General features: G+C 58.7%; 1 protein-coding gene across 2 annotated transcripts; it reads left to right on the plus strand.

The window, feature by feature from the left end:
- Positions 1 to 1210: 1210 nt before the first annotated feature.
- STX1A (syntaxin 1A) lies at positions 1211 to 21680 on the plus strand. 2 transcript variants are annotated; one of them, XR_004026347.1, is made up of 10 exons: positions 1211 to 1318; positions 11786 to 11863; positions 12221 to 12320; positions 15648 to 15722; positions 16449 to 16522; positions 16616 to 16724; positions 17084 to 17157; positions 17930 to 18182; positions 19956 to 20157; positions 20400 to 21675. XR_004026347.1 is itself a non-coding variant. In XM_030795721.1 (10 exons), the coding sequence occupies exons 1-10, from the start codon at positions 1289 to 1291 to the stop codon at positions 20475 to 20477; spliced, it is 867 nt and encodes a 288-aa protein (XP_030651581.1). In that variant the 5' UTR covers positions 1212 to 1288; the 3' UTR covers positions 20478 to 21680. The 2 variants fall into 2 exon arrangements, 1 of the variants encoding a protein (XP_030651581.1); XM_030795721.1 differs by having other exon boundaries at positions 1212 to 1318; positions 17930 to 18067; positions 20047 to 20157; positions 20400 to 21680.
- The last annotated feature ends 181 nt before the right edge of the window (positions 21681 to 21861 follow it).

Consider the following 21861-nt stretch of genomic DNA (forward strand, 5'->3'; position numbering starts at 1 on the left):
TCCAGCCCGGGCAACAGAGTGAGACTCTGTCTCAAAAAAAAAAAAAAAATAGGCTGGGCGCGGTGGCTCATGCCTGTAATCCCAGCACTTTGGGAGGCCAAGGCGGGCGGATCAAGAGGTCAGGAGTTTGAGACCAGCCTGCTCAACATGGCGAAACCCTGTCTCTACTAAAAATACAAAAAATTAGCCGGGCGTGGTGGCGGACACCTGTAATCCCAGCTACTTGGGAGGATGAGGCAGGAGAATCGCTTGAACCCAGGAGGCGGAGGTTGCAGTGAGCTGAGATAGCACCACTGCACTCCAGCCTGGGTGACAAGAGTGAAACTCTATCTCATAAATAAACAAACAAACAAACATAAAAACATAAAAAGATAGAGGAGTTCCTTCATCCTGCAGGAAAAAGGGGTGGGTCATGCAGCATCAGAGCTGTGAACTGAGAAATCCTAGGGAAAGAAGGGGCCAGTGCCTGAGTCCTTACTGGATGATGGGAGCAAGGGGGAAGGGTGGAGGCTCCCAGGCTGGAACTCTCCGGGAGGTTTTTGGCTGGGGAACAGAAGGGAGAGCAGGAGGTCCCCAAGTAATGAAATGAAGGAGGGAGTTACAAACTCTAGCAAATTCTGGGGAAGTGAAGGGATCTGAGGATGAGGACCAGATTCTGGGACAGGGATGCTGAGCGGCTAAGTCGGGAAGACGCTGGAAGCCGGGCACGGTGGCTCACGCCTGTAATCGCAGAGCTTTGGGAGGAGGGAGGATCGCTTGAGGCCAGGAGTTCGAGAGCAGCCTGAGTAACATAGCAAGACCCTGTCTCTACGAAATATTTGAAAAGTATTCAGGAGTAGTGGTGAGCAACTGTAGTCCCAGCCACCCAGGAGACTGAGGAGGGAGGATTGCCTGAGCCCAGGAGCTCAAGGCTGCAGTGAGCTATGATTGCACCACTGCACTCCAGCCTGGGCGACAGAGCGAGACTTTGTCTCCAAAAATAATAAATAAAAAACGAGACAGGGCTGGGGCAGAGGAGGCAGCAGGATCTCTGGGGACCCATCCCCGGGAGCGATCACGCGTGCGGAACGTCCAGGACGAGACCCCAGGGCTTCGACCTCCACGGGGCCGCTCGTGCAGGGTGGGGCGGGGTCTGGGCGGGGTCTGGGCGGGGCCCGGGAGGGGTGGGGCGGGGCTGGGGTCCCGGGGGCCGGGGCGGGGCCGGGCTGGCGCTGCGCAGCCGCGGGGCGGCCGTCGCGCATGCGGGGCTCACACGGCTGCAGCCGGCGCTGCTGCCACTCCCGGGAGCATGAAGGACCGAACCCAGGAGCTCCGCACGGTGAGTCCGGCCCCAGCGCGCGGCCGCCCACCGCCGGCCGCCCGCGCCAACGCGCCGGACACTTCCCGCCCGGCTCCCGCGGCCAGGAGGGCGGCCGCTCCTGCGCCCCCAGCCGTGGCTGAAGGGAGCGGGGCGAGCCAGGGACCTCGACCCCCCTCCGGGTTCCGCCCCTCGGACCCACTCGGGGTCACGGGCTCGCGTGAGCTCGGCCGCGCTGATACGTGGACGCTCGGCTGGAGTCCAGGGTCCTGGATAAACTTTTCGGGGCCCCCTTGATTTGGGGGGTTCGGAGGGTATGATGGGGTTTCGGTGGCGGGACCTCTTCCCCCTCCCGCAGAGCAGGCCCTGTCTCTGGCCCCCCCACTGTCCCTCATCTCTGACCTCCCGTCCCCCCTCGGTGTAGACAGACGAGGGGACCGCGGTGGGAACCTCCTTGGTGTAGACAGATGAGGGGACCGCGGTGGGCCGGTGCCGGTCCCCTGCGCGGGGCCCCGCTGCGGGGCGCGCTGCGGAAAACTGGCCGTCGGGTGGGGGCGGCCTCCTCGGGCCGCCCTGGTCACCTGTGGCTCCCATCACCTGTGGCTCCCCCTCTGCTCGGTCGCAGTAGGGATCCACTGCCCGCCCCAGGTCTGGGGTGGGGGGGGGGCGTCACACCCGCCCCCGGTCCACCTGTCCACCTTCGGGCTTCCTGGCAGCCCTGGCTGGCGTTTCCAGACCCTTCAGGGTTCCTTGCGACTTGGATCTATTTTTCCACCTGTATCTGGGAAACCCCTGGGGTGTGGCTCCTGGGGCGGGGTTTGGGGGGAGTAGGAGGATGCACAAACGTTCTGAGTCAGAGCCCACCCTCTCCCAGCCCAGAGACCCCTGCAGCCTGTATGGGTCCCCTTCCCCTGGCCTCTGCCCTTAAGGATGAGGAGCCCAGGAGGATGGTGACCGGGAGTGGAGGACAGTGACGGAAATGAAGCCTCCCTGGGTGTGTCGGGGGGGTGGGGATCAAGGCTGAAGACTAGATTGAGTCTCATCTGGTCATCTGGTCCCCTGGCTGGCCACCTGGCTGGCAGCCCTGCCTGCTGATCCCTGAGAGTAACCCCAACCCCGCGCCCTCGGCTAGGATCTAGAACCCTAAGGTCCCCTCCTATGGAAAATGTCAAGTGTCCTTTGGGCGTTTGACCCCATGGCTTGTCTTCTCGACCCAGAGGCTCCCTGAGTTGGAGGCCTGTCTGCCTCATTATGTCATGGTTGCCTCCTGGGCATCCTGGAATCGGGACCTGGGCTCCCCTGCCTTCATCTCCCCCACTTGCTCTGGCACCACGGCCTCCACTTTGCCTCCAGACCTGTTATTCCTGGCCCAGCGCCCGGCCCCTGGTGTAAACCCCATGAGGTTTCAAAGGAAGAAGATGGTCCCTCAAGTCGCATATGGGCTCTAAAACACTTCCCCCGCGGCCCCTGTGGTTGCCCTCAAGTTTCCTGAGCTCCATTGAGTCAGAATGAGTGTTTTTCTGGTGATGGATGGCTGTGTGGTGTAATGTGCTGATGTTTAGGCGCCTGGTAGGTTACCTGAGGGTATGTGTGGGAACCAAGTGGTCAGGGGAACCATGGGCCCTTACACAGGATAATAGCCTCTGGCATGCCAGCCTTCATCCCCCTGGCTGAAGGGGAAACTGAGGCACAAAGGAGACGCGGCTTGCCTGCTAGAGGGAGGGGTGGTAGAAAAGGGCTTTGCCTCATCCCTGAAGATAGTCAGACTCAGGTTTGGCTGACACTGGGGGACAGCCAGTGGAGCTGGGGTTGTGAAGCGTTTGAACCCAGATCTTTTTGCTGTGATGTCTGTCTCTGTTACTACCTCCTCGCCCCCTGATTAGATGGTGAAGCCAGGCTTTGCTTTGAATGGTCTGAGGCTTCCGCTCCAGACGCCTCCACCCTCCCCACACAAGGCATTCAGAGCCCAGGGAGGCTGTACCCATTGCTGGGTGGCCATGCCCAGGGAGGGCTTTCTAGCAGACAGGAGGACAGCTGGCAGGCAGGAGCCCACACGGGGTGGGGTGAGACAGTCTTGGTGGGGCCGCCATTCCCACAGGCTGCTTTCCCTCTAGACCTGGGGTTCCCATCTGTGAAGTGGGGATGAGAAAGCCTAGAATTCAGTTTCTTGGGGCGAGAAGCGGGGCCACAGGTCTCCTGACTCCAGCTCCACATTTGTAGGAGGCCTGAAGCCCCAGGAGTCAGAATTTTCAGCCCAGAATCCCCAGGAAGGAAGAGGCCAGTATTGGCTGAGCTGGACTGGGCTGCACTGGGCTAGACTGGGCTGGACTGGAGCGGGCTGGGCTGGGCTGGGCTGAACAGAGATGGTGCTGGGGACAGCGGCTGTGCACAGCTCCCAGCCCTCCCTCCCTCCCTCTTCCTCCTCCTCCTCCCTCTTCTTTCTCCTTCTCCCCCACCCAACGCCACCACATTTGGAAGGAGGCGAAGGGAGCTTATTTATAAAAGTCACACTTGGGGAAGGAGCTGGCGCATTTCCTCACTCTGCAGGCCCGGCCCAGCCCTCCAGCCTTCTCCAGCTGCCAACTCTCCCTCTGCAGATGGGGAGTGAAGGGGGTCACTGGGGACTAGCCAGGGGGCCTCAACACTGTCGCAGGCCCTCAGAGATCAGAAAGGCCACTTGCAGGTTACAGGTAACAAAGAGAGACCGAAGACAGGGCCAGGGTCACACAGCCAGGGAAAGACTTTTGGGTTAGAGCATCTCCAGGGAGCCCCACTCGGGCTGTAGCTGCCTCCTCCCCTCAACTCAGAGACTCCCTGATTTTCTTCCTGGGGACTTTGCAGAGCTGACCTTTCTCCCTGGGCCCAGAACGGTGTTTGCCTATGTGCCAGGTCATGTGGGACAGACACATGGGACCTGTTGCAGGAGGCTGAAGACGTAGCAAGGAGGGAGAGTTGGAGCAGCACAATCCTGGAAGGCTCCCTGGAAGAAGAGACCCTGGGATAGCCCAGGAGCAGGAGCTGGATTTGAATAGGAGAGAGGGTGATCCAAAGGAGGGGACAGCTTAGTGAAGGCAGAGAGATTGGAATGCTCAACCAGGAGAGAATAGCAGGTGGTCCTGACAGCTGGTGTCTGTGGCCCCCTGAAGTGCCTTGAGGTCTAGACTGGGGTCCAACTCACCAGAGCAGTCCAGGCAGGCCTGGATGGGAAGGCCCAGGGCCCTGCTTTGCCCACCAGTTTCCCCTTCTCTCTTTCGTTGCTGGGAAGAGTCTGGCGGTTGGGTGGCAACGCCGGGCAGGTTCATCCTTAATCTCCCTCTGCTCACTTCCTCATCTGCAAAATGGAGCCAGTGTTACCTGCCTTGCAGAGTGGCAGGCACAAAGGGTGTAAGAACAGGAGCCGGACAGGGCTCACCCGATCCTTCCTCCCATCACCTCCCAGAGGTTTCCCAGCATGAACGATGCATTTGGGTACATTTTCATCTGGGGTGCAGATGGAATGGCCTCCCAGGACCATCTAGTTCAACCTCCTATCTTACAGATCAGAAAACAGGTCCAGAAAGGGCTGGGTGTTTGTCTGAGGTCACGCAGCCTGTGGGGGCAGAGCCTGGCCCCTTCCATGGCCTGAAGCTGTCTCCCTGAGCCACTCTGGGGCCCTGTGAAGGGGCAGGCTCTGCAGGGCGGGGACCTGGTATACACAGAGCTGGAGGCTGGGGACAGGGTGAGGAGGCTCAGATTGCACAGCCGTCTTTCCTGCAGACCCAGCTTGGCCTCTCGCACACCCCTGACTCAGCTCCGGGCCTCTCTGCACTAGTGATATTGACTTTGATTAGTCATTTAAAAGAAGAAGGGAAAAAAATAGCCCTCGAGGCAGACAACAGCCACTGTGCTCAGCAGTGATGAATCAACCTTGCCGGCCTGATGGCTTCCCCTGGGACAGGCCTGGAGGCTGCCTGGCCTCTGCGCCTCTTGGAGGAGTGAGACTATTACCTCCAGGAAGGTGTCCTGGAATCCTGGAGTCTCTGCTAGGAGAGACCACCAGGGCTGCCCCACCTCTGCCAGGGGAAGCTCAGGGCATCTAGCCCCCCATGGTTCCAGCAGGGTCTGGTCTTTCTAGCAGTCTCCATGCTAGGGAGGTAAGGAAGCACTCCCTCCCAGCCTTCCTGGTTGGAGGTGGTGTTTTTTGTTGGTTTTTTTTTTTAGACGGAGTCTCGCACTGTCGCCAGGCTGGAGTGCAGTGGTGCCATCTTGGCTCACTGCAGCCTCCACCTCCTGGGTTCAAGTGATTCTCCTTCCTCAGCCTCCTGAGTAGCTGAGACTACAGGTGCGCATCACCACGCCTGGCTAACTTTTGTATTTTTAGTAGCGACGGGGTTTCACCATGTTGGCCAGGATGGCCTCGATCTCTTGACCTCCTGATCTGCCTGCCTCAGCCTCCCAAAGTGCTGGGATTACAAGTGTAAGCCACCACACCCAGCCAATTTTTTTTTTTTTAGACGGAGTCTCGTTCTGTCACCCAGGCTGGAGTGCAGTGGCACAATCTCGGCTCACTGCAACCTCCACCTCCCAGGTTCAAGTGATTCTCCTGCCTCACCCTCCCGAGTAGCTGGGATTACAGGCATGCACCACCACACCGGCTAATTTTTGTATTTTTAGTAGAGATGGGGTTTTGCCATGTTGACCAGGCTGGTCTTGAACTGCTAACCTCAGGTGATCCACCCACCTTGGCCTCCCAAAGTGCTGGGATTAAGGCATGAGCCACTGCACCCGGCTACCCCTATAAATTCTGATTCAGTCTCTTTGGGGTGGATCCCTGGAAGCCGTTTTTTTTTTTTTTTTAATCCCCCCAAAGGATTCTGGTGCTCGCCCAGCTTTGAGAACCACTGAATGCAGAATAAAAAAAACACCGGGATGTTAGCGAGGCTTGAGGGCTCACACCTGCAGTACCAACTACTTGGGAGGCTGAGGTGGGAAGACTGCTTGAGCTCAGGAGTTTGAGACCAGCCTGAGCAACATAGTGAGACCACCATCTCTACAAAAATTTAAAATTAGCCAGGTGTGGTGGCAGGCGCCTGTAGTCCCAGCTACTCTGGAGGCTGAGGCTGGAGGATTGCATGAGCCTGGGAGATCAAGGCTGCAGTGAGCTATGATCTTGCCACTACACTCCAGTCTGGACAACAAAGTGAGATTCTGTTTCAAAAAAAATAAATAAGAGCTAGGCGCACTGGCTCATGCCTGTAATCCTAGCACTTTGGGAGGCTGAGGCAGGCGGATCACCTGAGGTCAGGAATTCAAGACCAGCCTGGCCTGTAACATGGTGAAACCCCGTCTCTACTAAAAATATAAAAACTAGCCGAGTATGATGCGGGTGCCTGTAATCCCAGGTACTCGGGAGGCTGAGGCAGGAGAATCGCTTGAACCTGGGAGGTGGAGCTTGCAGTGAGCTGAGATTGCGCCACTGCGCTCCAGCCTGGGCAGCAGAGCGAGACTCTGCCTCAAAAAAAAAAAAAAGTGCCAGGACAAATTGGATGTTGGTTGGATGGGAGAAGAGGAGGAAGATGGCAGATGTCCTAGGTTTCCGGCTTGGGGTTCTGTGCTAGGCAGTTCAGAGGAGGGGGCTCTGGCAAAACAGGTGGAGCCTGGTTTTGGCCAGGAGGCAGGCAAGGTGCCCGTATGATATCTGGGCACATCCGTCCATAAGACACTTGGGCCTTTGAGTTTGTGCCCCACAGTTCCAGCTGCCACCTGCACAGCGAAGGGTTCCAAGTCCCCAACTCCAATCCAGCCCCCTCTCCAGAGCTGTGACTGCCACTCAGAAAGCATTGGTAGATCCCCAAGGGAGCTGGGCCCTAATTATTCCACAGAAATCTGTGTGTCCACTTTTGTTTTTTTGAGACAGGATCTTGTTCTGCACACCTAAGGAGTGCAATGGCACGATCATAGCTCACTGCAGCCTCGACTTCCAGGGCTCAAGCAATCCTCCCATCTCAGCCTCCTGAGTAGCTGTGATTACAGATGCATGGCACCATGCCCAGCTAATTTTTGTTGTTTTCGGTAGAGATGGGGTCTTACTATGTTGCCCTGGCTGGTCTCAAACTCCTGGACTCAAGTAATCCTCCCACCTCAGCCTCCCAAAGTGCTGAGATTACCGGCGTGAGCCATCGTGCCTGGCCACTTTATGTATACAGTGCCCACCCTGGCCAGCCCAAGACACCAGGAAGACAGCATGCCAGGGTAGCCACATCACCTAGTTACATTTTGGTCAAGAGCGTGTCTGGGCTGGGAAACAGAGGAGGTAAGGGTGGCAATGGGGCTCTGCCATCCCACGTCCTTATCAGTTTATTCCGTGTCCAATGAGAACTGATTACGTGTCTGAGTTAATCTGGAGGACATCTCTAGAATGTTGCCACCAGGCTCTGGCTTGGATGTGGATGAGGGTGCAGGGGGCAACAGAGTCAGGAGCCATCAGAATCCCACAAACTGAAATAAGCATCGGAACAAATGAAGAAATGAAACGGAAAAAGGTCCTTCACTCGAACCCCAAATCCACTCCACAGACAGTGGTTGGGAAGGGCTTGGGGCTTTTCTTGACAGGAAATGCTACATGATCACTTATCTGATTCCTGGCTGTATTAATAGAGGTAGATCATATAGAAAGAGGGAGGGAATGGGCCAGATCTTTGGCATTGCCCAGACCACAGTCAGCAGCAGATTCAATTTGTGTGCTGTATGACAGGAGACAGAGGCACAGTGGAACAACTCTTGGGCAGGGGCTGTAATTTGGGGTCCCTGGGAAGGATCTGAAAGGGAAGGAATACTTGAGAAGAAAAATCTAGGGAGGATGTGGATGCCGCCTTCAGGTCTATAGCAGGGGTACCCCAGGGAGAGGGCACCCACAGGTTCTTTATGGCCTGGAACCAAACCACAGGAAAGAGAAGGACTCTAACAGTTGGGGCTGCCCGAGATGGGCAGAGCTGTTTGGGGAAGCTAGTGAGCTCACCATCACAGGAGGTATGCAAGCTGAGGATGGAAGCTGAAGCCAGGGGGACTTTTCAGGTCCCTTAGGGCCTGAGAGTTTTCAGCCATGGCTCCAATAGGAATGTGAATGGTGTGTGGAAGAACGAGGTGCAAGATACTGATCTGGGGGGGAAGGGAGGCTTCTGGAAGGAGGTGGCATCGAGGAAGAAGGGAATGTCACCTTCATGGAATCAGCATCCTGGGTAGAGGGATGTCTGGGGGAAACGTGGGGGCAGAGGGTGGATTGTAGGGCCAGGAACGGGTTGTAGGTATGGTGGAGTGGGGTCTGATCCCAGGGGAGGGCAGCAGGATAAAGAGCAGAGCTGGGGGTGAAAATTCCCAAGAATGAAGAAGTAGGAGGACGTGGGAGGAAAGGCCCCCTTGGCCCATCCCCTCTAGGTTTTGCTTGGAGCTGTGGCTGGTTTCACCATGCCTCAGAGGTCAGGCCCTCAGCCCCCCGACTGGCTTTGGGGCCAATCTCAATGCCACCTCCAGGGTAGACTTGACCTGGGTGCCCCCATCAGACCCTGGCCCTGATCTCCCTTTCCCCAGCCCTACCCTCATAGACGGAGGGTCCAGAGGAGGATGCGGGCATCTCTCCTCCCAGCCCTTCTGTTAGAGAAGCTTCCTGGTCCAGCCTTCAGCCTTTTGGGAAGGTAGCAGGTCAGAGCTGGCCGGATGCCGGGAGAAGATCTGCCCCCATTACACAGATGGGCAAGCTGAGGTCAAGAGAGGCAACAGACAGGTGCCAGGGGTCTCTGAGGGCAGGACAGGGGTTCGGTGGGGCTGGCAGTGACTCTTGTCTCTGGCCACGGGAAAGGAGCTGGAGAACTCTCCATCCACCCTTTGTCATCTACCCTGATCCTCTGAGCACCAGGGCAGAGAGGGCAGGGCACTGAATGGCAGGAGCTCCTGGGGCCACTTCCCAACCTGGCAGCCTGCCCAGGAGGAGGAACTGGGCTCCTACTGGCAGTGCTCTGCCTCAGTTTCCCTAGGGAGGGCTCCTCTGACTCAACTCCTAGGCTTGTCACGGTCTAAAAGCGTGAAAACAGCTCCTGGATTTTCTGTATCTGTGGGGAGCTTGGTGGGGGAGGGGGTACCACCTGGTGACAGCCACAGGCACTCGGTGGGGAGTGGGAAAGAGAATTTATTTTAGCTGCTGGGGAGGTGGTGTGATATCTTAAAGAGAGGAGGCCCCTCTGAGCCGCCTCTATCAAAGCTCCTAACTACCCCCTCTCCCGATGAGTCCCCACTTTGATGGGGTAATGTGAGCCCCTCACAGAACATGCTCAGGCCGGGCGTGGTGGCTCACACCTGTACTCCCAGCACTTTGGGAAGCCAAGGTGGGAAGATCACTTGAGCCCAAGAGTTTGAGACCAGACTGGGCAACATAGTTTGACCCTGTCTCTACAAAAAAAAAAAGTCAAAAAGTAGCTAGGTGTGGTGGCATGCATCTGTAGTCCCAGCTTCTTGGGAGGCTGAAGTGAAAGGATGGCTTGAGCCTGGGAGGTCGAGGCTACAGTGAGTTATGATTGTGCCACTGCACTCCAGCCTGGGTGACAGAGCAAGACCCTGTCTCAATCAATCAATCAGTCTCAATCAGTCCATCCATCAATCAAACAAACATACGTGCCCTGCTTCCCCACTTTTTCTCAGCCCTCCCTCCATGCAGCCAGGTGTCACTGTCCCCATTTCACAGAAGAGTAAACAGAGCCAGAGGGGTCAAGGCCCAGCCTGATTAGTCCCATCAGTTCTCTCAGCCCCTCAACCTCCACCTGCCTCCGTCCTAACGAGAGAGCACCGAGGTGGGGTCAGTGCTGAGCCAGGCAGTGCCGCTCCCGTGAGGCACTCAGAAATGAGGTGGGAACAAGACTAGATGCAGTGATTCATGCCTGTAATCTCAGCACTTTGGGAGGCCGAGGCAGGCGGATCACCTGAGGTTAGGAGTTCGAGACCAGCCTGGCCAACATAGTGAAACCCGTCTCTACTAAAAATACAAAAATTAGCTGGGCATAGTGGCGTGCACCTGTAATCCCAGCTACTCGGGAGGCTGAGGCAAGAGAATTGCTTGAACCTAGGAAGTGGAGGTTGCAGTGAGCCAAGATCACACCACTGCACTCCAGCCTAGGTGAAAGTGCGAGACTCTCTCAAAAAATAAAACTAAAAATAAAAAATAAAAGAGGTGGGAACAAGCTCCGAGCCCCAGAGACGTCAGTCCCTGCTCCAGGGTGGCCACCCTGGATATCCTTGCCTTGGCTGCAGAGAGAGACCTGGCCTTGCCAGCAGTGTGGGCTGACCCTGGCCAACTCACGGTATGAGGCAGACAGTAATGATTGTGTGCAGCATGCCGGGAAGTCAGAAGTATAATTACCCCTGCCCCACGATGGGGGTGGCTTTTGTACAGCTGCTCCTGGGACAGTAGAGTGGGGCCTGCACCTGTGGCTGAGGCCTAAGGCAGGACCCGAGCCAAGTGGCAACATGACTGTCCCCTCGTGCCTGCTGGGTCCAGGTCTGGAGACTGGCAGGAGGCAGACCGAGTTCCACTGGCAAGACCGACAGGGAGACCAAGTGCAGTGGCTCACACCTACAATCCCAGCGCTTTGGAAGGCTGAGGCAGGAGGATCGCTTGAGGCCAGGAGTTCAAGACCAGCCTGGGCAACACAGTGAGACCCCGTCTCTACAAAAATAAAACTTAAATTTAAAAACTGTTTTTAAAAAAGACTGACAGGAGATTCCTAAGAGATCTGATCCATGCCACCTCGGGGCTGGGGTTTAGTGGTGCCCAGGCCTGGGACACAGCGGGCAGGTCTCCCCTTACAGGGCCCACTCTGGAAAGGGAGCTTGGGACCTCTGGGCTCCACCTGAATTAAAACCACTGGAGCCAGGCATGGTTGTGGAAACCTATAATTCCAGCTACTCGGGAGGCTGAGTTAGGAGGATCACTTGAGCCCAGGTGTTCAAGGCTGCAGTGAGCTGTGATTGCACCCCTGCACTCCAGCCTGGGTGACACAGCAAGACCTCAACTCTACAAATGTGTGTATGTGTTTGCGTGTGTGTGTGTAAACCACAGGGCCAGGACAGTAGAAAATGCACTTTCCAGGCAGCTGTCCTAGGGGCCTAGGGGACCCAGAGGGCCCAGACAGAGCGGCTGGCCCCAGGCTCGCTTGCCTCCCCAGCTGCAGGGAGGGGGCAGGCAGATAGGCGAGGGAGGAAGTCCCTGGCCCAGAGGTTGAGACTTGGCCTTGACACCAGTGTATCAGGCAAGGTTCCTCTCTCTGTGCCGGGCCCCCAGTGGTCCTCCAGATCTTACTGTGGCTGGGAGCGGAGGGCACAGCCAGGCCTATTCTTGTGCCTGCCCAGAGGCCCCCAGGGAGAGGGGGAGGGGCAGGGCCCTGGTGCTGTACCCTGGGCACCTGCATGTGTACAGGTGTGTCCTGTACATACATCCGCTCATGTGTGCACAACCCTGCACAGGCCAAGGACAGCGATGATGATGATGATGTCACTGTCACCGTGGACCGAGACCGCTTCATGGATGAGTTCTTTGAGCAGGTGGGAGCCAGCACACCCCACCCTTCCCACACACTGGCAGACCTTGGGGGGGCCACTCTCGCCTCTGAGCCAGGTTCAGGGCTCTTTCACACCTGCACCTGGCTCAGCAGCTCCGGGGCGCCAACGAATGAACCGTTTTGAGGGTGAATAGATGGAAGCTCAGAGCGGAGCTAAATCTGGGATCGCACTCCTCCCCATCTGGGTCTGGAAGGATGCACCCCCACTGCACCCCAGCACCCAAAGCCTGGCCCATCCTCCCCCTGAGCCCTGACCGCAGCCCTACTCTGGGCCATCCCTGGGCCCCAGAAGCCTCCTCCCCCGATTTCCTCCTCCTGACCACCCGGCCTTGGTCCGCAGGTGGAGGAGATTCGAGGCTTCATTGACAAGATTGCAGAGAACGTGGAGGAGGTGAAGCGGAAGCACAGTGCCATCCTGGCATCCCCCAACCCCGATGAGAGTGAGTGTGTGGGGTGGGGGACAGGTTTCAGGCCCCACAAGCCTCCGGAAGGGGCTGCTGCCAGGGAGGCCTCACGGGACCTCTGCAGCCTTCATGGCTGGTGGGCTTAGGTGTGCCTGGGCGGGCCAGGGTCGGGAGGGTTTCACGAGAAGCCTTGGGAAATGCAGCTGTCCCCGGCTTGGAATTGGGGGGTCAGTACCCAGCATCCCAGGCCGGCCAGACCAGGTCTCCATGAAGACTTGGGTGATGGGAGAGGCGATCAGCCCCTTCCCAGGTGAACTGGCTTTTTTTTTTTTTTTTGAGATAGAGTCTTGCTCTGTCGCCAGGTTGGGGTGCAATGGCACAATCTCAGCTCACTGCCACCTCTGCCTTCCAGGTTTAAGTGATTCCCCTGCCTCAGCCTCCCAAGTAGCTGGCATTACAAGCACACGCCACCATGCCCGGCTAATTTTTTGTATTTTAGTAGAGATGGGGTTTCACCATGTTGGCCAAGACGGTCTTGATCTCCTGACCTCGTGATCCACCTGCTTTGGCCTCCCAAAGTGCTGGGATTAGAGGCATGAGCCACCGCGCCCGGCCGAACTGGCTTTTTTCTTTTTTTTTTTTTTTTCGAGACGGAGTCTTGCTCTGTTACCCAGGCTGGAGTGCAGTGGCGCCATTTTGGCCCACTGCAACCTCTGCCTCCCAGGTTCAAGCACTTCACCTACCTCAGCCTCCCGAGTAGCTGGGATTACAGGCATGCGCCACAACGCCCGGCTAATATTTGGTATTTTTAGTAGAGACGGGGTTTCTCCATGTTGGTCAGGCTGGTCTCGAACTCCCAACCCCAGGTGATCCGCCCCCCTCGGCCTCCCAAAGTGCTGGGATTACAGGCGTGAGCCCCCGCGCCCAGCTCCAAGAAGGTGTTCTTTTTTTTCATTTCAAACTGGCTTTTTTCTAAGGCAACTGGGCTGGCTGCAGCCCTGGGCTTCTGGGAGCGAGGGAAGGAAGGAGGGAAGGAGGAAGCTGTCTGTGATCAATAGGAAGGCCCCTTAGTCCAGCCCCGCCCCTCCCCTCGCCTCCCAGGGGAGCAGATGGCAGCTCTGAGGCGTCAGCGCTGTGGGAGGGCAAGCTGGCCAAGCAGGCAGAGCTTCCGGAAGGAGCTGGCAGCCCTGGCACCTGGCCATGTGGCACCCCGGGGCGGGCATTCTCAGGGCTCCAGGAAGTCACCCCTCTCCCTCCACACTGAGAGCGTGTATGTCAGGCTCGCACTCCGTCCCCAGACAGGTCCCCCTGACCTGGTCCTCACGTTCCTGTTGAGATGTTGGTTACTACACTGAGAGATGCCAGGCTGATGGGATAGGTGCCCTCCCCTGGAGGGGGGCTCACCCTGAGCCCCAGGGATGCAGCCGTCAGGTGTTTGAGGGAGGCAAGCCCTGGCCACCCAGGTGCCTGGAGTCAGATTTTCTTCTCACCTCCAGCACAGCCTCCCGGTCTATGACCCCTCACCCCCAAGCCCACTGGCATCTTCAAGAACCCAGAGTAAATCTTTCCACAGCCCCAAAGTGTGCATGAACCCAGGTCAGTGCCACAGCAACTAAGCCAGTGCCCAGCCCTCAGAAGGCAAAATGGGTCAGGTGGGAGCAGGGTGGACTGCCTCAGGAAGGGCAGGAGGGAGAGAGGGACGCCCAGGGCTCACCACGCTGCGCTCCTCGCCTGAGAGATTTGTTGGATGGCAGCATGAGACGGATGTCTGTGTGCCCAGAGGTATCTGGGTCACTGTGTGTCCCTCTGTGGGCTGTTCCTGCTCAGGGTCAGGAGGTGGCTGATTGTGGGGTGGGGACGGAGGGCTCTAAAGAGCAGGGGAGTGGGTCTCTCACTGCTGGCAGGTGGGGCGGGCATGGGACAGCAGAGCTGTCTGCTCCACACCTTGGGCTCCTACAGGCCACCTCCGGCACCATCTCCTGCTGCGGTGTCATGCACAGTCATAGGGACCGGTTCTGAGTCACCACCCATGAGCTGAGCAGTCGAGACCTGGCGGAGTCCCAGGCTCTCGCTAAGAGGAGGGGGCTCATGTTGGGGGTTCTAGGGCACAAGCGGCACAGAGTTAAGGAGAAGTCTCAAGGAAAGATGGCAATGAGTGGGGGGCTCTCCCGGGCAAGGCAGGCTCTGCCTCCTCTGGGGGCTGCCATCCGGCCTGGGCTATTTTGGGTCTGAGCAAAAGAGGCTGAGACGTCAGAGCAGCTGGTAACCGACTTTTCCTTTGTTCCTACGGATGAGGCGCCCTCCTCCGCGCCTTGGAACCCCCCCTTCCCCGCTCCACCTCACTGCATTCCACTTGGGAGGTGACCCCATCCGGGGCCTTCCTGATAGCCCACTCTCAACACCCCTCCCTGTCCCCTCTAGGACAAACCCCAGCCCCAGGGGCAAGCAGAGGGGCGGGTGGGAAGGTGATAGCCAGAGCTCAGTCCCAGCTTCTCCCGGGGCAGAGTCCTGGGGGTGTCCTGAGACTGGGGTGTTGCCAGGAGCACCCCCAGGGGAGGCAGCTGTCTTGTCCCACTTTTCCATCCAGCTCCTCTCAGGCAGGGGGGCAAGCTGGGCACCCCCATGACCTCTGCCAGCTTTAGGGAGATGGTTCTAGTTGGAACAAGGGCCGCAAAACACTATGCCACCACCTTCATCCAATTTAACCAGGGCCCCAGCTACCTGCTACGGCCAGGGCCAACTGTGCCCACCTCTTTTGACCTCAGGGCCCACATCAGCGCCCACCCAGGCCATCCACCTCTTGCCCCCTTCTGCCCGCCAGGTACTTAGCACCCAGGGAGGCGCAGCTTTGTGGGAACAGCAAAGTCTGCCCCACCCAGAGTGTTTGAGCATACGACTCAGGGAGTGTGGGGTGGTCCCCTGTCAGCCCCCTGGCTGGCTGCGTACCCTCCTGAGCCACCAGGTAACACCAGGTGAGCCCGCACCGCCCCCCCCCACCACCTTCAACTCCAGCAAGTATCAAGTCACTGTTCCCGGCGCCAACTCCAGCATCGCCAGCTGCTCCACAATTACTTCTGCCTTAAATTTAGACCCATCTGTTATCTCCAGGGGGTGGGGGTGCCGGCAAAGGAGGAAGGGAGGCTCCTCTGAAGACAGCACAAGAGGGGGTGAAGCTGCAGCTGGTGCAGCCCTGGCCCAGAATTGGGGGAGGGGGGCGGGAAGGCAGAGCCTTAGCCAGGGGAACAGGGGAGAACCGGGATCTTCCCAGAGCCTCCCACTGGCCCCCTGTGCTGGAGGCTGAGCCTGCACGTCAGTCCCGGCGGAGCCTAGGGGGCCTACCCCCCACCCTTTCTACTTCCCCAGAGACGAAGGAGGAGCTGGAAGAACTCATGTCCGACATAAAGAAGACAGCAAACAAAGTTCGTTCCAAGTTAAAGAGTGAGTCAGGCTTGTCTGGGGGTGGGTGGGGGGCATTCTAGGCCTACTTCCTCTGGGGAGCCCATGGGGTTTTGCTCACCCTGAGGGGGTGCGCCGGATCTTGCTTTCCTTTCTGAGGGTGGCATCATGTGCCCATTCACTCAACAGCTACTTGGCAAGGCCCATTGGTGCCAGACTCTGGGCTGGGCCCAGGTACACACCCGCCCGAGGCTTTGTTGAGGGCGGGCTCCACTCTGGATGGGCACTGCCCCTCATCTCTGCTAAAGAGGGTTGAAGAAGTGGCCAGTACTTCCTGGTCTCGTGCAGAAGCCCTGTATGCTGGGTGAACAGACACGTACACCCCATGAGTGCCAAGGCCTCGGGGCCACATGCCCTGCAGGAGGGGCCACCTGGCTGTCCCCGCTGTGGGCATGGTCCCTCGTACACAGCCTCTCTGAGCAGAAAAGGAGCGGTACCCAGGCATAGGGTGGCCAGAGCTACCAGACCTCACACACACGCAGAGCTTGGAGTAGGTGTGCATTTACACACGTGCACACGCCACACAGCGTCACAGCTGGAAGAGCCTCTGTAGGCCCCTGCCCCATCGGTGCCTGGCACTGACCCCACCAGCCACAGGCCACACACATACCCTAGGGGATGTGGGGAGGTGGATAGATGCCGGGTGTGCGGGTAGGGGACGGAGTTGAAGGGGGCTGGTTATGACTCAGCAGCCACCTGTGCCCCCAGGCATCGAGCAGTCCATTGAGCAAGAGGAAGGCCTGAACCGCTCCTCCGCTGACCTGAGGATCCGGAAGACACAGGTGTGGCCACGGAGTCTAGGGCGGGCGGGCACCTGAGTCTCTGGGTCGGTCCCCACGGGGCCTGACCCCTGCACCTCCATCTCGGGCCCCCAGCACTCCACGCTGTCCAGAAAGTTTGTGGAGGTCATGTCGGAGTACAACGCCACGCAGTCCGACTACCGCGAGCGCTGCAAGGGCCGCATCCAGAGGCAGCTGGAGATCAGTGAGCTGGGGGTGGGGCTTGGGGCGGGGGGCGGGGCCCGAGGCTGCTGCTTAGTTAGGGGCCCGAGGGGCGTGGCTCGAGGCAGCTGCTGAGTTAGGGGCCGGAGGGGCGGGGCCTGAGGCTGCTGCTGAGTTAGGGACCGGAGGGGCGGGGCCCGAGGCAGCCGTTGAGTTAGGGGCTGGAGGGGCGGGGGCCTGAGGCGGCTGCTGTGTTAAGGGCCGGCGGGGGCGGGGCCTGAGGCTGCCGCTGAGCTTGGGGCTGGGGGGAGCCCGGGCCTGGGACTGGAGGGGGCGGGGCCCAATGCTGCTCCTGAACTCCCCGGAGAGGGCTGGGCTCAGTGTGACCCCGCTCGCTTGCAGCCGGCAGGACCACGACCAGTGAGGAGCTGGAGGACATGCTGGAGAGTGGGAACCCCGCCATCTTTGCCTCCGGGGTGAGTGTAGGCCCCATCCCTCCGGCCATGACCCCCTTACCATGTTCCCCGCGTCCATGACCCCTAGTGCTGGGTCTGGACAGTATTTGGACACAGACCCCTTGTAAGGCAGGTTTTAGGGAAGGAAGAGTCCCAGAGAGGGGAAAACACCAGGCTGAGGTCACATAAATGTCGGCGGCAAAGGTGGACTCAAGACCCCTGTCTCCTGATGCCTCCCAATTGGACCCACTTTCGCCGGCGGCCAGCGGCTCCTCCTCTTATCCGTGGGCCCTTTTCCTCTCGTGGAGGACATTTGGCCATCTCTGTGTTCACGTGAAGCCGGGCAGGGGTGCTCCCTGAAGGACATGGCACACAGGTGTTTGAGGCAGGCTTGGGGCTGTGAGTTCCAGGAGAGAGGGGAGGAGCAGTCACATTCAATGTGGGGGAAGGGACGAGAGAAAGGCAGTTCCAGGCCTGGGTCCACGGGGCAGTCAACTTCGGCTCTGCAAAATGCTGGTGATAAGGACTGTCACTGAGCACTCGCTCTGTGGCCAGCACAGGTGGAAGGTGTCACTAGCCCCAGGTTACAGGTAGGAGATTGGCTTGCAGAGAAATTAGGTAACAGCTAGCATGTGGCAGAGCCAGGTAGCAAGGTGGGGAAGGCTGCGGCTTGGGAGGAAGCCTCGGGCCCCCTTCCAGAGCAGCTCTGCCCACCCCAAACGCCCTCCCCCTTGGCCCTCTGCCCTGCCCCTCAGCAAGCCTCTGGGTCCCAGCCCCCTGCTCCCACCCCCAGATCATCATGGACTCCAGCATCTCGAAGCAGGCTCTGAGCGAGATTGAGACGCGGCACAGTGAGATCATCAAGCTGGAGAACAGCATTCGTGAGCTACACGACATGTTCATGGACATGGCCATGCTCGTGGAGAGCCAGGTGAGCACCGGGCCCCCATGCCCTCCAATCCAGCCCACACCAGCACCCAGGGCTGCACTAACCTCGCCCTTTCTGCCTGACACGCTGCCCTGCCGGGGAGGGACCAAGTTCTCAGGTAACCAATTACCTGCTGTTGAAACTGCCACCAGGGCCCTGCCCACCCGAAGGTCCCTGTCCTCTGCATGGCTCCGCTTGAGCTTCAAGAACCCCAGGCCCTGCATGGCCCCACCCCCTATACCCCGCCATCTCTCATTCCTCTACTGTTTCCTCATGGGGCCACTGTGGGCCATGCATTTCCCCAGAGACTGAAGGCATAGCACTGACCAGGACAGCTCAGGGACCTGCTTCCTGGAGTGAATGGCTGTTGGGCAAAAGAGTTGCCTAAGAACAAATGGAAGGTTCTCCAGTGGGGCTCAAACTTGAATGAGTCACCTGGAGGACTTATAAGTTTCCAGGTCCCCGTCCCAGAGACTGGCAGGTGAAGGTCCAGGAAGGTACCTCTCTGACAAGCTCAAGAGTGGTGCTGCCACAACTATGGTTCCAAAATTACACGGAGTAACACCGTGACCACGACGGGGCGGCTGCCTTTGTTGGAGTGGTCAAGGAAGGCCTCTCAGGAGGGGGCATTTGAGCTGATGCCAAAAAAGGGTGAAAAGGAGCCAGCTGTGAAGACTTCGCAGCAGAGATGAAGAGCTGGCCCCAGCAACACTAAGGTCCCAAGCCCAGCAAGACCCAGACTTATTTCGGGAACAGAAAAAGGTCCTTGCTGCTGGGGCACAAGGAGTGGTCGGAGCTGAGATGAAGCTGGAGAGACGAGGTGGCCGGGGCCTTGGCAGGCAGTGTGCTGGGGAATTTTCGGTCTCTTCTAGATCGGAGGGGGTTTGGGTTGTTTGTTTTGTTTTAGCAAAAGATGGGATCTTGCTGTGTTGCCCAGGCTGGTCTCAGAACTCCTGGGCTCAAGTGATCCTCCCACCTCAGCCTCCTAAAGTGCTGGGATCATAGATGTGAGCCACAGCACCCAGCCAGGTTGGAATGTTTTAAGTATGGGAGTGATGTGACCTTGGTTAGGAAGTACGGAGGCCGTCAGGAGGCTGTTGCTGCTGCCATCTGGTGAGAAACAGGCCATGGTGACGTGGACGCCAGTGAAGGCAACCGATGGACTTGGAGAGGGAGACACGCCCTAGGAGTCTTGTGGGGCAGTGTCATGGTCAGACTGGCCTCTGGGGGCAGCATGGGACCAGATCACAGGGCTCAAAAGGGCTGTGGGCTGGGCAGGGGGTTCTTTTTTTTTTTTTTCCTTTGAGACGGAGTCTCGCTCTGTCGCCAGGCTGGAGTGCAGTGGCAGGATTTCAGCTCACTGCAACCTCTGCCTCCCAGGTTCAACCAATTCTCCTGCCTCAGCCTCCCGAGTAGCTCAGACTACAGGTGCTTGCCACCACGCCCAGCTAATTTTTGTATTTTTAGTAGAGATGGGGTTTCACCATGTTGGCCACGATGGTCTCAAACTCCTGACCTCAAGTTTTTAAAGAGTGAAGACTCCAGACAGCAGACAGAGCTGGATGGAGCTGTCATGCCTGAGGATGGGGGTGTGGGGAGGCTCACCCGTGGCCACCTCAGGAGCTATGGCCAGGGCAGGCCCAGACTCCAGCATACCCACTCCTGCTCCCACCTTCCTCTGCCTGGCACTCCCACCTTTCTGACAGTGTTCTCTGCATGGTCCCCAACCCTCAGCTGAGACTGCATGGCCAGCTCCACCCCCAGGCTGCTCTGCGGGGAAACGTGGGAGCTGCCTTGGGGAGCCTGCCTGGCCCTCTACACCCCACCCAGGGTACCTGGCCCAGGTGAGAAGCCGTACCCCAACCTCCTCACGCCCCCTTTTTCTCTGTAGCCTCAGGGTGCTTTCCTGAAGTCCTGCCCCGAGCCCCAACACAACCCTGAGGAGAGGGCCCTCTGGAGCTCGGGTGCCCCCGGCCCCGCAGGGAGAGATGATTGACAGGATCGAGTACAATGTGGAACACGCGGTAGACTATGTGGAGAGGGCCGTGTCTGACACCAAGAAGGCTGTCAAGTACCAGAGCAAGGCACGCCGGGTCAGTAGCCCAGCCCTGCCCAAGCCCATGCCCCAGCACCCATTAGGGACCCCCAACCATCCCACATCCCTCCCCATCCCACCTCTCCCCCTGCTCTCAGGAGCTCCCCATGACAGCCCCCTCCCAGGCCGTCACCTTCCCCTGCTTGGATCCCCGACTGTCCAGCCCTCAGCCTTTGCCATAGTCCCACCCCACCTGCCGCCACCACTGTCTGAGGCCTCTCCTGCCCGCTTCCCATGCAGAAGAAAATCATGATCATCATCTGCTGTGTGATCCTGGGCATCGTCATCGCCTCCACTGTTGGGGGCATCTTCGCCTAGAAGCCACCCAAACTGCCACTCCACTCCAGGTGGGCCACTCCAAGGAGGCCCTGGCTGCTGCCACCTGGCTGGGCTGCCCTCCCAACCCCCGCCTCTGGCTCAGAGCACCCTCCCTCCCGGCTCCCATGCTCCCTCCTCTGCCATGGGCCCTCCGTCCCTGCCCCGTGTCGTGTGCATGATCTCTGTGAGTGTGCGTCTGTACGGAAGAGGCAGAGGGAGGCAGCCAGCGGGGCGTGATGCAGTGTACGCAGCAAGGGGCAGACCCAGGCAGGGCCGCCAGGGTGACACAGGCCACGCTTCCTTGCCTTCAGTAACTCAGTGGGCCTGGGTTCTGCTCTTCCCTGGGGACCCTAACCTCGCCTCCAACTGACCTGCCCCGTCCTCTGGCCTCTCCAGCTGTCCCCACAAGCAGAGCCCTGAGGGGTGGGGACCAGCTGGCCACATGGTGCTGCTTTTCAGGTTAGGGGAGAGGTGGCCCTGAGGGACAGCCCAGCTGAGTCTCAATCACTGATCACTGCCAGGGAGGCTCAGGCTGCCATGGCTCCAGGCTCCCTCCCCTGCTTAGGGGCAAAGTCCATCGGGTCCTGGGCCTCAGCTTCCCTTCCCACATTCCTCCAGCCCCAGGAGCAACCCCTTGGGCTAGGTCTGACCCCAGGTGTCCCTCTGGAAGGGGCTGGCTGGTGCCCCATCTCCAGCCACCTCAGCAGCTAGGGAGGCAAAGCAGGCTGCAGTCAGGCCCTCGAGCCAGTGTTGCATGTTTGGGATGGTGGCTCCTGTTGTCTTGCGCTCTGGGAAGTCAGATGTCATTTCAGGCCTGCAGTCTCATCCTGCCCTTGCCATCCCCCCATCGATGTGCCATGTGGGTGTCAGGTGTCCCGGATGCAGTATTTGGCAGCCAGCCGGGGAGGGCTACCTCCTCCTCAACACCTTGGGGCTTCTCATGGGAAATGTGACCCTGCCCCAGGACCCTCTCCCTCGTGGACAGGCAGGGAGATGCATGCGAGTGCATGCAGCAGGGGATGGGGCCGTGTCCGTGTGCCCCACCCTCCCTCGGCTTTACTCCTGCCCAGTGACTGTGACCACTGTCCGTGTTGCCTTCTTGAACAGCGATTCCCCCCAACCCCTTCACCAAAGGTCTTGGTACAACCAGCTGCCCATTTTGTGAAATTTTTATGTAGAATAAACATTTGTATCTGTACCAGGCCTCTGTTCTAGATTTCTTCCCCAGGTCTCCTGGGGGAAAACCTTAGGAGGTTCTCACTATTGCCCAAGCTGGCCTCCCACCTCAGCCTCCCACAGAGCTGGGACCACAGGTTGTGCCTGGCCTGGCTGCTCTAGACTTCTTGCCATCTGCAGTGTCGCAGTCTTAGAACCTGAGGATGAA

This window comes from Nomascus leucogenys, chromosome 17 (assembly GCF_006542625.1).
Source record: "Nomascus leucogenys isolate Asia chromosome 17, Asia_NLE_v1, whole genome shotgun sequence".
In the NCBI taxonomy this organism is placed as follows: Eukaryota; Metazoa; Chordata; class Mammalia; order Primates; family Hylobatidae; genus Nomascus; species Nomascus leucogenys.

Bases quoted from the DNA above. Each gene is read 5' to 3' on its own strand.
- STX1A (XM_030795721.1), top strand. From the start codon at position 1,289: ATGAAGGACCGAACCCAGGAGCTCCGCACG. The intron at 16,523-16,615 runs GTGTGGCCACGG...TCGGGCCCCCAG, and splicing joins TGAGGATCCGGAAGACACAG to CACTCCACGCTGTCCAGAAA. The intron at 20,158-20,399 runs GTCAGTAGCCCA...CTTCCCATGCAG, and splicing joins ACCAGAGCAAGGCACGCCGG to AAGAAAATCATGATCATCAT.